Source organism: Eschrichtius robustus, chromosome 11 (genome assembly GCF_028021215.1).
Source record: "Eschrichtius robustus isolate mEscRob2 chromosome 11, mEscRob2.pri, whole genome shotgun sequence".
NCBI lineage: Eukaryota > Metazoa > Chordata > Mammalia > Artiodactyla > Eschrichtiidae > Eschrichtius > Eschrichtius robustus.
The window spans coordinates 22950541-22963568 of NC_090834.1; the positions used below are offsets into that span (position 1 = coordinate 22950541).

The window sequence follows — 13028 nt, forward strand, 5'->3', positions numbered from 1 at the left end:
AAGAGTAGCCCCCCCCCCACCCAGCTCACTGCAACTAAAGAAAGCCCACAAGCGGTAATGAAGACTCAACGCAGCCAAAAATAAATAAATAAATTTATATAAATAAATAAATAATATTATCCAGTATGCAATCCATAGGCAAATTATCCAATATGCAATCCATAGGCAAATTTAATAGAAAATATTCCTTTCTAGAACTTTTCTCCCAATCCAGGGTCACATATTGCCTTTGGTGACATGTCTCTTTAATCTCTTAAATCTATAACAGTTCCACAGTCTTTCAGGACACTGACCCAGACCAGTGGTTGGATAGAATGTTTCTCAAGTTGCATTTTTTTCTGATTGTGTCTTTGTGATTAGATTCAGAAGATGTATTTTTGACAGGAATACTACAAAAGAGATACTGTATACTTCTCAGTACCTTACATCAGGAGGTACATCATGTCATTTTGTCCCATAATTGGTGACATTAACTTTGACCATTTAGTTATGGTGGTGTCTGTCAGATTTCTCCACCGTGAAAGTACTGTTTTTATCCCTTTGTAATGAATAAGAAATTTGAGGATACTTTGAGATTGTGTAAACATCCTTTTCCCCAGCAAAATTTCACCCAATGATTTTTAACATCTATTGATAATTCTATCTGAGTCAATTACTACTATAATGGTTGCAAAATGGTGATTTCCTAATTTCATCATTTCTTCTATGTATATTAGTTGACATTCCACTATCAAGAATTGTCATTTCTCCCCCCCCCCATACTTATTTAACATTGTAAGAGTAAGTAAGCACCCGTGGATTCTTTTTTTTAAATTCATTGTTATAATCCATTTCCATCATTATTCATTCGTGATGCTCAAATTGTCCCAGATGGGTAAGTGGAGGTACCTTCAAACTGGCTCCTGTTTCCTTTTGACACGTCCTCATCATTCTTTGAAAATCTTGCTTTATGGGACAAGATTTTCAAGGACATTTTATACTTTCCCTCCCTCTGTCTGGGAATCAGCCATTTCTCCAGAGTCTGGTTCCTTTTATTGGAGACTGGCATTTAGAAACCAAGGTCTAAGGACACATAATATGTTTCAAAATATTAAAATAACGCTGTATCTGTTTCCTTGGGTCACCATATGGAAGATTGGTGTGGTGATATGCAATCCTGATTCTAGCGTTACCTGTGTGACCTTGGCAATTCCCTGCATTCCCTGGGGGTTGATCCCTCATCTGAAAAGAAATTGGATTAAATAAGTATTTCTTAACCTTTTCGCGGTCACCAACACGTTTGAGAATCTGATAAAAGCTATAGTCCCATCTCCCCAGAGGCAAGCCCAAAGAGGCAAAAAATTGCACACATTTTAGGGGGTTCGGTTTCCAAAGCCCATTTGAGGCTTCAAATCCCTGGATTAGGTGATCTCCAAGGTCTCTTCAACGCTGACATTCTGTGAGTCTACAAGCGCCCGCGATGCTCTCAGAATGATTTCTAAAAGACATCAAATTTGGAGGGATTTATATAGAAACAGATGAAAAAGGATACAAAGAAAGGAGCCTGTGAGCAATGCATTGCTCAGCCACAGTTCTTTGCCCTTTCCAAATTTAGGATTCACAGTAGTCATAGGTGAGAGGTTTTGGCGGGAAGGTCCCCGGGTGGGCGGAGAACACCGGGGCGGGGGAAGGAGACCCGAGCCGGACCCAGGTCTCTGCAGACCTCCGCTCCGCCCACCAGGGCTCGCTCTTGCCCTTCGGCTAGGTAGCCGAGGATCTGGGCGGGCCGGGCTGCTATCCCGCCCCTGGCAGCGGCGAGGCGGCGCGGAGCATGGAGGGCGCCGGAGCCCGGAAGAAACGCGCCGTCCACGCCCCGCCCATCTGCCCTCCCTCACACCCGCCCGCCCGCGGACGTCCGCGGTGCTCCGGTCGCCATGGTGACCAATCGAGGCCCGGTCCCGCCCCCGCCCCTCTGCCCCGGCCCCCTGACGTCGGCGCACGTCAGCGGCGGCGCGCGCCTGGCTGGGCCCTGCGGAGCGGGAGGGACTGAGCGAAGGAGTGAGCGGAGCGGCCGTCGCCCGAGCGGAGCTGAGCAGCCAGCCCGCCTGCCCGCCGCCCTCCAGCCCGCGCTCCAGTCCGCAGTGTCTAGCAGCGGGGCCCAGCATGGTCATGGCGGATGGCCCGAGGCACTTGCAGCGCGGGCCGGTCCGGGTGGGGTTCTACGAAATCGAGGGCACGCTGGGCAAAGGCAACTTCGCCGTGGTGAAGCTGGGGCGACACCGGATCACCAGGACGGAGGTGCGGCCCGGGGCTCGGCGGGAGCGTCCGAGGCGAGGGTTCTGGAGAGGAGCTTGACCGAGAGGGGCGGCCGCAGCGGGGGCCTGGGGAGATCCGAGAGGCCGGGTCACTAGCTGAGGCGAGAGGGCCTGGGAGTATGAGGACCCAGGAGGTCCACGGGTCGGTGAGCGCCGCAGCGACCGGGGCCGCGTCACCCGGACCCCAGTGTCTTACGATTGGAAGCCCGACCAGCAGGGGCTTTGCCTTTCCTAGGCCACCACGGTGGCCACACGGAATTTCACCCAGAGCCTCCCACCCGAGCCGTGACCTGGTCTGTGGCCTCCGCTCTGGAGCCCAAGTTCCGCGTCTTCCCTGCTTTCAGCTGGGGGTGGGGTGGGAGGGGAAGTCTCCGTGCTCCTGGGCTGCGCGGTGAGAGACGTCGCCAGCCCCGAGGAGGGGACCGCCTGTGCTCGGACTCCCCGGACTGGGCTTCGCGCGGCTCCCGGGACCCCGGCGCCCCTCCCCCGCGCGAGGAAGGGGCCACTGGCCGGGAATGCCCGGGCCGCCACTGTCCATCTTCTCTCTCTCTTTTTGCCAGACAGTATCTCTGACTTAGTGTCAGGCTAGTTTGATCTCGTGCCTGAGGCATTTCCACCTATTAACTCCAGACAATAGAGCTGGTTAAAATGGTCATCTCTGCATTTGCACAGTTGGTGGGTTGGTCTTTCTTATCCTAGGTTATCCCTTTACCAGGTGTGTATTCTGGTTGTGAATACGCGTTCCTTAAGCCGCAGCATAGTCTGCCTCTCTACTCATAAAGCCCTCGACTGCTTCCTGACGGTGAAGCTAGCATCCCCCCCCTCCATTGCACATTCTAATGCACCGCACATATTTTCTCGCAAGTCTCTGTTCTTACCTAACCCGCCCCCCCTTCCTTTCACCGCTTCGAGCTGCTCTCCTCAGGGTCTCTATTTTAAGACGTGCAAATTAAATACTTTAGAAAAACGGTAGAAACAAAACCGTTCTTTAGAATAAAACCTTGTGTTTTTGACGTACTCTGCTGTGCCTCATTGTAGTTGTTCTGGAGTTTCACCCTTTTTCAGTTTTTTTCTTCCAGTTTTCATCCTATGCAGTGTTTCCCCTTATTAGTGCGAAATGTACCAGAGTTTGGATATGAAATAACATAGGATTCTTTTTCAGAATGGCTGTGTAAGGTATAGGACATTTGAAAACTAGAGGGATTTTTGTAGCTGTTGTTCTTAGAAGTTTTGCTTAATGTGAAGAATTCCATTTCCAAGAAGAAGGGGCAGATGTCATTGTGTCATCCTCCCCTGCTTATCCTGAGGCAGTCGAAATCCGACTTATTTTTTTAGCATCAGGACCAAGATCACAAATTTTCCTCTCACAAATTTACCAGAGCTAGAAATTTAGGTTAAGTTTGTAATGATAAATAATGTGACTATAGTGAGATTACTTAATCTGATCCCAGCATTTTTAAAAACGAAGAAAGAAGTTAATTCCATTCCTCCAAAGAACCATGGCCCAATGCCATGCTATTTGCCCTTTAATTACATGAAAAGAAAGCATTTGTAATGTGTATTTTCATATGGGTCCTTGCTTAATGACTCTAAAACTCAAACAAATTTCACAAAGGACTTCTACAGAACTTTTGAACTAGATTGTTAGGTGGTTGAATTCCAAACCCATCAGCACATAACATTTTTTTCTCATCAGCTCTTATCAGTATTAATTGAACGATTTAATTGTCAGCTGTTACTTATTAGGTCAAATTTAGGTAATATAGTGTCTATTTAAGAACTGCTTAAGGGGAGCTGATAAGTGACTGACACTTTTTCTTGAGGTTGTCCTTTCAAACCGTAACTTTTAAACTGATATATCTTGTAGGGCTAGGGGGCAGTGTGGAGTAGATCATGGTTTGGCTATAAGTGAGATCAACGCATTTGTAATTGAAGGCACAGGTCAGATCGTGAAAGAGCGCTCAGATCCTGAATTGTGTGCATAGTATATTTGTGTAAAATGATTTAAGGTAAAAGCTAAGTTTCTAGTCCGTAGAACCCATCTATCGTTGCTTTTCTAAGAAAGTGTTCTTAACATTTAAAAAGAAATAGTGTGAATTTAAGATGGGTGGGTATGAGTGTTGTGGTAATTTAGTGTAACTGGAGATATTACAGATGAGAGGGGTGAGGGAGATAGCAAGGCATTAATGAAGAGAAAAGTTCCTGTACATGTCAAATTTTATAAAGTTGCTCTGTGAACTTCTGTAGTAATTTTCGTTAAGAATTGTTTAGCACAGATGCAATTGTTTCTTACTGTAGTTTGCTATTTGTTAATGAGGATTTTTAAAGCAGTATTTGTTATCTTTATTCACTGGGTAAATATTTGTACCTTTAATAAATACAACAACTACCTCAAATACTGTAAGTAAGATAGATACTGGAAACTTTAAAGTGTTATTTAACATTATTTGAGGTCCTCATTACAGTACATACAGTAATTATAGTGAGAACGATTAATATGGCATAAAGAACAATATCAATAAAATATCATGATTATACTTACTGCTTAGAAAAATTTCTTCAATATAGTATGCACTAACATCAATATTAGTTTGTGTGTTTTAAAATGTAAGGGTCTTTTTTCCCAAGTTTGAACTCCAGGCAAATTTTAGGGTTTAGTTTAAACAGCTAAGTGATGAACAGTTGGACCCTTTTATTTTTAATTGGTTCTCCGTCTCTTGTTCTGTATCACTCAAAAATGACGTATTTTCACAGAGCTTGGGAGATGCAATACTGCCTTTTAGGTGGAAAAAAAAAATCAGTAGACAAAAGAGATCTTCATTTTGGTCTAATCTATCAAATAGCTTAACATTGTTTAAGAAATATAATTACATCATCATCTGAAGCAGTGTTCTCATGTTAGATCTCTATGTAAATTTTACACACAAAGGGGAAGGCAGGTGGTGGTAGAATCCAGCTTCTTAATATAATACTTCATAAAAGCTTTGTAGTATTGGTTTGTGATTTATGAATTAGAGTAGCTAATTTTATAAAATTAACATAATGGAAAAAGAATTATAGCATTTAGACTGTTAAACTATTTTAGGCAGTAGTGGTTGCTAGTTTGCTATGCTGTGAGTGTCCTTGAGAAGTGCATTTTATTAATACTGCACTAGTAAAGAACTTTTTCCCTCTAACTAAGCATATGACTAGTTTTTTGTTGTTGTTTTTTTGTCCGTTAAGTAAAATTTCAGAAAAGTCATTTGTGCCCTTAAACTTTTTTGTCTCTATAAAAGAAACATAGTCTTGCTGTAGAAAATATCAAGAAGAGTATAGTGCACAAAAAAGTACGTGTGTAATTCCTCCCTCAGTGGAAATAAATCATTCTTAACATTATGGCATATTTCCCTCCAGTCTTTCTTTTTTTTTTAATGCTTTTTTTTCCCCATAGATGAGATCACATTGTAGATACACTTATATAAATTGTATCTTCTTTTTCCACTTATCATCATAGCCTAAACATTTTGCTTATTATATATAACTTTATTAAACATTTTTAATAGCTGCATAGTGTTCTACCTTGTAGATGAATCCTACTTTACTTAACAATTTTCTTATTTAACATTATGCAGTTTCAAGTTTTCACTTACAATAAATAATTTGCAGCGAATAAATTTTATGTATATAACTCTGTATCTGCATTTTCAATTATTTTAGCGGGGAGGGATTGGAGGTAAATTCCTAGAAGGGAAATTACCAAGTAAGAAGGTATTGTTTTTACATTAAAGAAATAGTGTATTTTTATTATCAAATCTATCATGTTTATTATTGAACATTTTTTAAAGTGAAGATAAATGAAAAGAATTAACTATAATATCACCACCCAGAGATAACCATCATTAGTTATTTTCAGACCTTTTCTGTGATAGATAATTGAGTTTTCCTCAATACCATACCTCTTGTGTTGCTTAGCTAAAGAGCATATAAATGTGTGGTCCATGGAATCTTAAAGATATTTCACACAGGTTCTGAAAATTATTTTATTAAAATGGCATGTAGGTATTACTTATAATTAAGAAAATCTGGAATATAAAGCATAGCAAGGGACTTTCAAAAACTGCTTTTTTCACTGAAAATCATTCTGTGTGCATTTGGGTGCTTTTATATTCAGGCATAATTCGTAAACTAACTACTACCTTAAAATGTAAGCATTTTTAAAGCTTTCCGAATAGTTAAGTACAAAGTTGCATTTTTAGAGCAAAGGTAGAAACAAGAGAAGGGCATATTACACCCTGATTATGGTATTTCTTGAAGAAGAGAACTCAGTTTTTTAATACATTTGAATTTTATATTTTGCTTTAAAATTTTAAGACTCCTCTCTGTAGTCTTGGTGTTAATCTTGTTCTGTAAAATATTCCAGATGTCAAGAAGCAGCTGTACTATGTGCTACAGGAGGAATTGTTACCAGATAAGTTAACCAGTAATGTTTGTATCTAGGCCTATGAATGATCTTTAACTGCGTGTTGAAATAAAAATTAGATTTTTCATGGAACATATATGCTTTGCTAGAAATTTTTCTTTAGTTTCTTGGCACTCCAGACAAGTAAAATTTGACAAGTTTATTCTGCTACAGATTGTTCAGAATGATCTGTTCTTTGGGAAGAGGGGGAGACAAACATGCAAAAATAAGAGTTGTATAAATTTTTATATTCTGTAGAAATGCTTAACAGAGTTTCATGCATTCTGCTTTTAATTCCACTGGGAAATTCTGTCCCAGTCTTCAGGCAATTAAGAAACCATTTATTTGGAAATAACTGAAACTGGCCTCGATTCCTGGATTCACATGATGATATTTGATTTATGGCCCACTACTGAGGGGAGATTCATTTCCTTGGAGCCAAATGGATTCCAGAAATTCATTAAGATATCTTTCTTTCCTCTTTAGTGTACCTAATACCTCTTCTACCTTCCACCTCCATATTTTTAAAATATGTCATTTATGTAAAAGTTCCTTTATACAGGACATTTGTGGAGAATGCTTTCCCACCCTTCAAAGAGAAGCAGCCCATATATCCAGTTTGAGTTTATTGGAAGCATGAAAGACAGTTACATTTGGGAATTTCATCAGGAACGTTTCATTTTAAAAAACATTTTAAAAATACTTTAAACAGGTTAACATGTGAACCTTGGATGAATTAAACTGAAAATTTGTTTTTTCTTCTTTAAAGTAAACATAGTATTTATGTGTTTTTCCCCCAATTACAAAAGATATGCATGTTCTTTGTAGACATTGTTGAAAAACTTGAAGAAGAAAATAAACATTGTTATTTTAATTCCACCATCCAGACCAAGAGACAACCACTGTTAACATTTGGTTCATATCCTCTTAGCTATTCACATATATATGTATATAATAAAGTTGATGTCATCTATACATATAATCTGTGTTTTTTACTAAATCTGTTATTAACATTTCCCCAAGTTTAAAAAAATAATGTCTAAAGCATGGTTAAATAGTATTCTTGCATATGACTCTCTGTATTTCATTTAATCAGTTTCCTGTTATTGAACATTTAGATTATTTTTCTCTCTTGCTGTTTCTCTTTCTAAAATAATATTTCAGAGCGCATTCCTGTATATACATCTTTGTGCATCTATCTGATTATTTCCTCAGGATAATCCCATAGCAGTGGAATTCTTGGGTCAGGGAGTATGTCCTTACATCCATATCTGATGGCATAAGATGCCAAATTACCTCCAAAAAAGGAGTACCTAATAATTTTTGTCAGGAAGAATGCATATTATTTAAATCTTTCCCAGTTTGATAGGGGAAAAACAATATTTTTATTTGAATTTGCATTTCTTTGATTTACTTTGATTACACAGCTTTATAAGATGACTGTTTACATTTCTTTTGTGAATTGCTTTTTGTCTTTTGGCCAGTTTTTTTAATTGAGTTATCTTTTGTTGATTTATTTAAGTACTTTTTAAGATAGATTATTTTTAATCACTTCTTTTATAGTCTTAAAAATTCTCTGTTCAATTTTTATGGATCTAAAAGTTTAGTGACATTTACCTTCCCTGCAATCTCTTTTCCTTACCCACCATTATAAAAGTCAGATTAAATTTTAATGAGGATTTATTTTATTGTATAAATTCTTACATTTTAAAAGTCAAATTTTAAACTGGAAAAAATGTTGAATTTATTTATTCTTAAAGGATAACTGGAGAACTCCATGTCAGTTTTATTACTGACTTTACTGCTTTCAGAAACCCTTTCTTTCATTTGTAGACTACTCAATCACAGTCACTATTCAATCAAACAACAGGCTGGTATGTTCTGATTCTACCTATGATTTCATGTATAAGCTTGAAAAGTGCGTTCATTTTTTTAATTTCAGAGGTCTAATTATATGGTAAGGATTTTGCTACTTGGTACTTCAGAAGGACAGTGTAGAATTAGTGTATTAGTAGTAAATAGCACTGAAACACATATTACCTGAGACAGCAAACATATGTTAATCCCTTCTGATTTTTCACTAGAAGGATAGCTCTTATTGTGTAACTTCCTTATAAAGTCCCCCAAAGCCAGTTTTGTGTGTGGTTTCTTTAAATGCATGAGATTAATATTTCTTTTATGAGAAGTGAAACAATTTTTTCTAAAAGTATCAAAAAGTGTACCATTACCATTAAATTACATTTTGAAAATTGAAAAAATCCCTTTTATCCATCAGCTTAACACTATTTCATTTCTGCTCTTACGTTTAATTCTTTGTCTTCCTTGCAAATTTGTATTTTACATAGTTGTTACTTTTGCATTTTTTTTTTTTACTTAACATTGTTGGAAACATTTCTATGTATACAGTCTTCATAATTAATATTTAAATCTTATTGAATAATATAATCATTTTATAGAGAACTTAGAAAAATAATAAAATGAAAATGACTAATGTTTCACAGATGGAGAAGTTAGCATATATAATAAATATAACTCCATTTCGCTTTCCTTTTTCTTTTCTTATTAGAAAAGTAGTTCATGCTCATTGAAGAAAAATTGCACTGAAAAGTAAATCAGGAAAATAAAATAATTCATGATTTTTTTTCACCCACCAATAACATTTTTGTCATATTTATACCTAGTTTTTATTGGTCTTTTTCTATATATACCTTGTGTTGAGACTGCAATGATATCCTGATTTTTTAATTTAATATTTTAGTCTCATCATTTCTCCATATTATTAAAAGGAACTTTTTTAATAGCTGTATAACAGTCATAATATAAACCTACCATAAATCATGTACTTATTTCCCAATTATTGTTTCTATTTTTTATATTATAAACAATACTCGAGTATATTTACACACAAATCTTCATCATCATTTCAGATTATTTTCTACAAATAAATGCTCAGAAATAGAAGCCTTAGGCTAAATGGGATGGATGATTTTTAAGGTTCTTGCTAAAGATTGCCAAATCACCTTCCAGAAAAATTATAACCTATTTTATATTCCTACTAACAATATATAAAAGTGGCCATCTTGTTGAATTTTAGCTCACAAGGGTGTTTACTTTTTCATCTTTATGAGTATAATTTGAAAAAGTATTTTTGAGATATAATTGACATATAACATTACATTAGATATATATACATTTTCCTATTTATGAGGTTGAATATCCAGTGTTGCTACTTTACATGGGATTTAGTTTGATAGTAATTATCCTAGTTTATCCAATACGCTCTCCAAAGTTGTATAGGAAACCTTCCTTTTGTGTCCTAGCAGAAGAAATATTAATTTTTTATCACCGCATAAATTCATTGAAGGTTTTTTTAAGATATTGTATGCATAATTGGGAATTAGAGAGTTGAATAATTTAGATGAGCAACACCAAAAAAGGATCCTTTGATTTGGAGTCTCTTGCTTGACTTTGTTGTAACCATGAGATTTTGTCCTTGGTACTATGTTCGGAACTAAGTAGAGAAGGGATGCAGAGAGGAAGTTCCCAGAAATCTAAGTTCATAGTTATCTTTAAAATGAACTAGTGGAACACAACTCTTTTGTAAATTCAGAATTTCGTACACCATTGGGGAAATCCCCCAATGCAGATTTTTGTTGTTGTTGTTCATTAAATTTATTTTCCAAAATGTGTTCTCTTTGTTCTCACAGACCTATTAAGTTCCTTGAAGGTAGGAATCAGATATTGTTCATTTTTGTATCCTGGGCATAATTCTGGGCATACAACAGGTGCTCAGTAAATGTGAATAATAGGCTCATTGAAGAGTGAAAAGATGGAACTTGAAGTTAGAAGGCCTGTGGGTTTTTTCCCATTAATTCACTTGAGCTTTAGAACCTTTGTAGATTCTGTAACATCTTTTGAACCTCAGTTTCATCAACTCACGAGTGTACTGCTTGTTCCATTTACTTCAAAAAATTGAGATATAAATGAGATAAAATATGTGAAAGTATCTTGTTAAATTAAAAAGTGCTGTACAGTTGTGAAAGTCATCATCATATTTCTGGGAAGTACTTGGTAAAGAGTCCCATTGTTAAGAAATTACCTGGAAGAGTATAGCAGAGACGATTAGCTGATCACCAAAAATCCACTCTTTCCTCTTCTTCCTGGACCTACAGCTCAAATATTTCTTGGCCTCCCTTACATTTAGGTATGGTCATATGACTAAGTTTTAACTATTGTGTGCCACTTCCAGGACTGGCCCATAAAAACCTCTCAGGAGGGCTCCTCCAAGCTTTTTTCTCCTTCTGTCTGACTGGAATGGGGACAACCTTCAGGGTTGTCTATCCTTTTTTTTCTTTGGCCATGCGCTGCGTGGCTTGTGGAATCTTAGTTCTCCGACCAGGGATTGAACCCGGGCCCCCTAAAGTGAAAGCACAGAGTCCTAGCCACAGGACTGCCTGGGAATTCCCAGGACTGTCTATCCTTTACCCTTTACCACCTTTATTTAACCCTTTGAAGGTAATAAAGACTCCTTGTATACCTCGTATGCCTGCATGGAAGAGGGCTACCTGCTAACTTCTTTACCCGTCCAGTTTTGCTGCATGAACAATAAACTTCCGTTGTGTTCAAATCAGTATACGTTTTGGGGTCTACCTGTTATAGCAGTTAGACTAGCCCTAACTATTACAAGGAGCATGCTAACACACAATCTACTTTTTCATAATCCTCTGAAAGCAGCCTTACAAACAAGGGGTAACAGTGTGAAGATATAAATATATAGCCTTGTGGTCCACATACATACAGTCTGTGACCCAAGATAAAATTGAGGAGAGAATTATATTTTGTCATTAGAGAATTTTTTGGCTGAGAACAGTTAAATAATGAAGTTTATAACTCAATAAAATTTAATTAGATAACATATATTTTTCACTTTTTCATTATTTGAGGCCCAGATTCCAAAAGAGTATCAAAGAGGAGAAATCTCTTGGTAATACCTCGCTTTAATTGGTATTTAGTATTTAAACTTTTTCTTTAACATTAAATATGATGCTCAAGATATATATAATAAAAAATTTTCTTAATGACAATAAGCATGCTGAGATTTTTTTAAACCATGATTCCTTTCTATTTATTTATTTTTTCTATTTATTAGATAATTGTGACCCATTTCATTATAAAAGCTTTTTGTTGGGAGGGACTACTGGTATGTAGATGCACTTCAGAAATTGTAGGGCAAGAAATTTTCTTCAAAATATGCATGTTTATGAAACTCCATGTTACCTTCCTAAGGAATGTTGAGGAAATTAAAATATATACTTATCTTTTTATCTGGCAGCTTTTACCCAAAGTTACCCAAAATAACTGATAATCCTCTATTCTATCATGCTGTAGTTGGGCAGGGCGGTCACCTTACATGTATTGGTTTGAGGTGGTTCAATAATGTGCCTACTAGCAAGTACAATATTAATCGGTCACTCCTCTAGCAGTCAAAGTTTAGCACTTTTTATTTTCTAGAATATTTTGATATAGGAATAAATAAAATACCACCAAACATAATGAAAATAGCTATCACAAAACCTGCAAACTTTACTGCCTAGAGAAGGAGCTACCCCCTTTCTTCTTAGGCAATAAACTTAATTTTACCTGTCATGTTTAGTAATCTTATTTCCTTTGGGAAGCTTGAGTTCTTCTATGAGTTACAATTAATTCAAATTAGGAAACAAGCTATGGACAGCAAAATAGAAATAGAGAAAGGTAAGAAGTAAACCTTACAGTAGAACTTTAAGAGATAACAGGAAAGGACAGAGCAACTGTAAGGAAAGAAGAAAAAACATATTAACAGGAGCCTGAGGGAATTAAGTGAGTTGATTGACAGGTTGAGTCCTACTTTCTTGGTTACCTTTTAGGAGTATTGAACTATTATACTACATACAATAATTGATATAAAAAATTACCCTGAAACAAAAACATAAGACCAAATTATGTTCAGAATGCGTTTGGGTAGAATGTGAAGTACATTTCAGAGTTTCTTCAGAACTTACTAAAATTTGGGTGGTTCCCAGTTATCTGAAAGTTTTATCTGAGTCCGAATGGCTTATTTCCTAACCAAATGCCAAATACTAATTTTAAAAAATTAGTTCTTTTTGGTTCCATGAAGAAAGTACGCGATTGTTGATTTCTGACTACCTAGTTAGTTATTCACCTTCAGATGCATTTCCTTCAGATTGTTAACTTTTGAGTGGTTTGGGTTCCTATCTAGTTATGACAGGAAGAGGCCACATTTTTTGAAATCAAATTCC

At 37.0% G+C, this 13028-nt stretch overlaps 1 protein-coding gene across 3 annotated transcripts in view; it reads left to right on the forward strand.

Moving 5' to 3' along the window:
• The first annotated feature begins 2016 nt into the window (after positions 1-2016).
• Positions 2017-13028, forward strand: part of SIK2 (salt inducible kinase 2) — a 137357-nt gene continuing 126345 nt past the window's right edge. For all 3 annotated transcript variants that reach the window (XM_068556583.1, XM_068556584.1, XM_068556585.1), the window contains exon 1: positions 2017-2277. In XM_068556583.1, the coding sequence (XP_068412684.1) occupies positions 2143-2277 (135 nt within the window). In that variant the 5' untranslated portion in view covers positions 2017-2142. The remainder of the gene's footprint in view (positions 2278-13028) is intronic.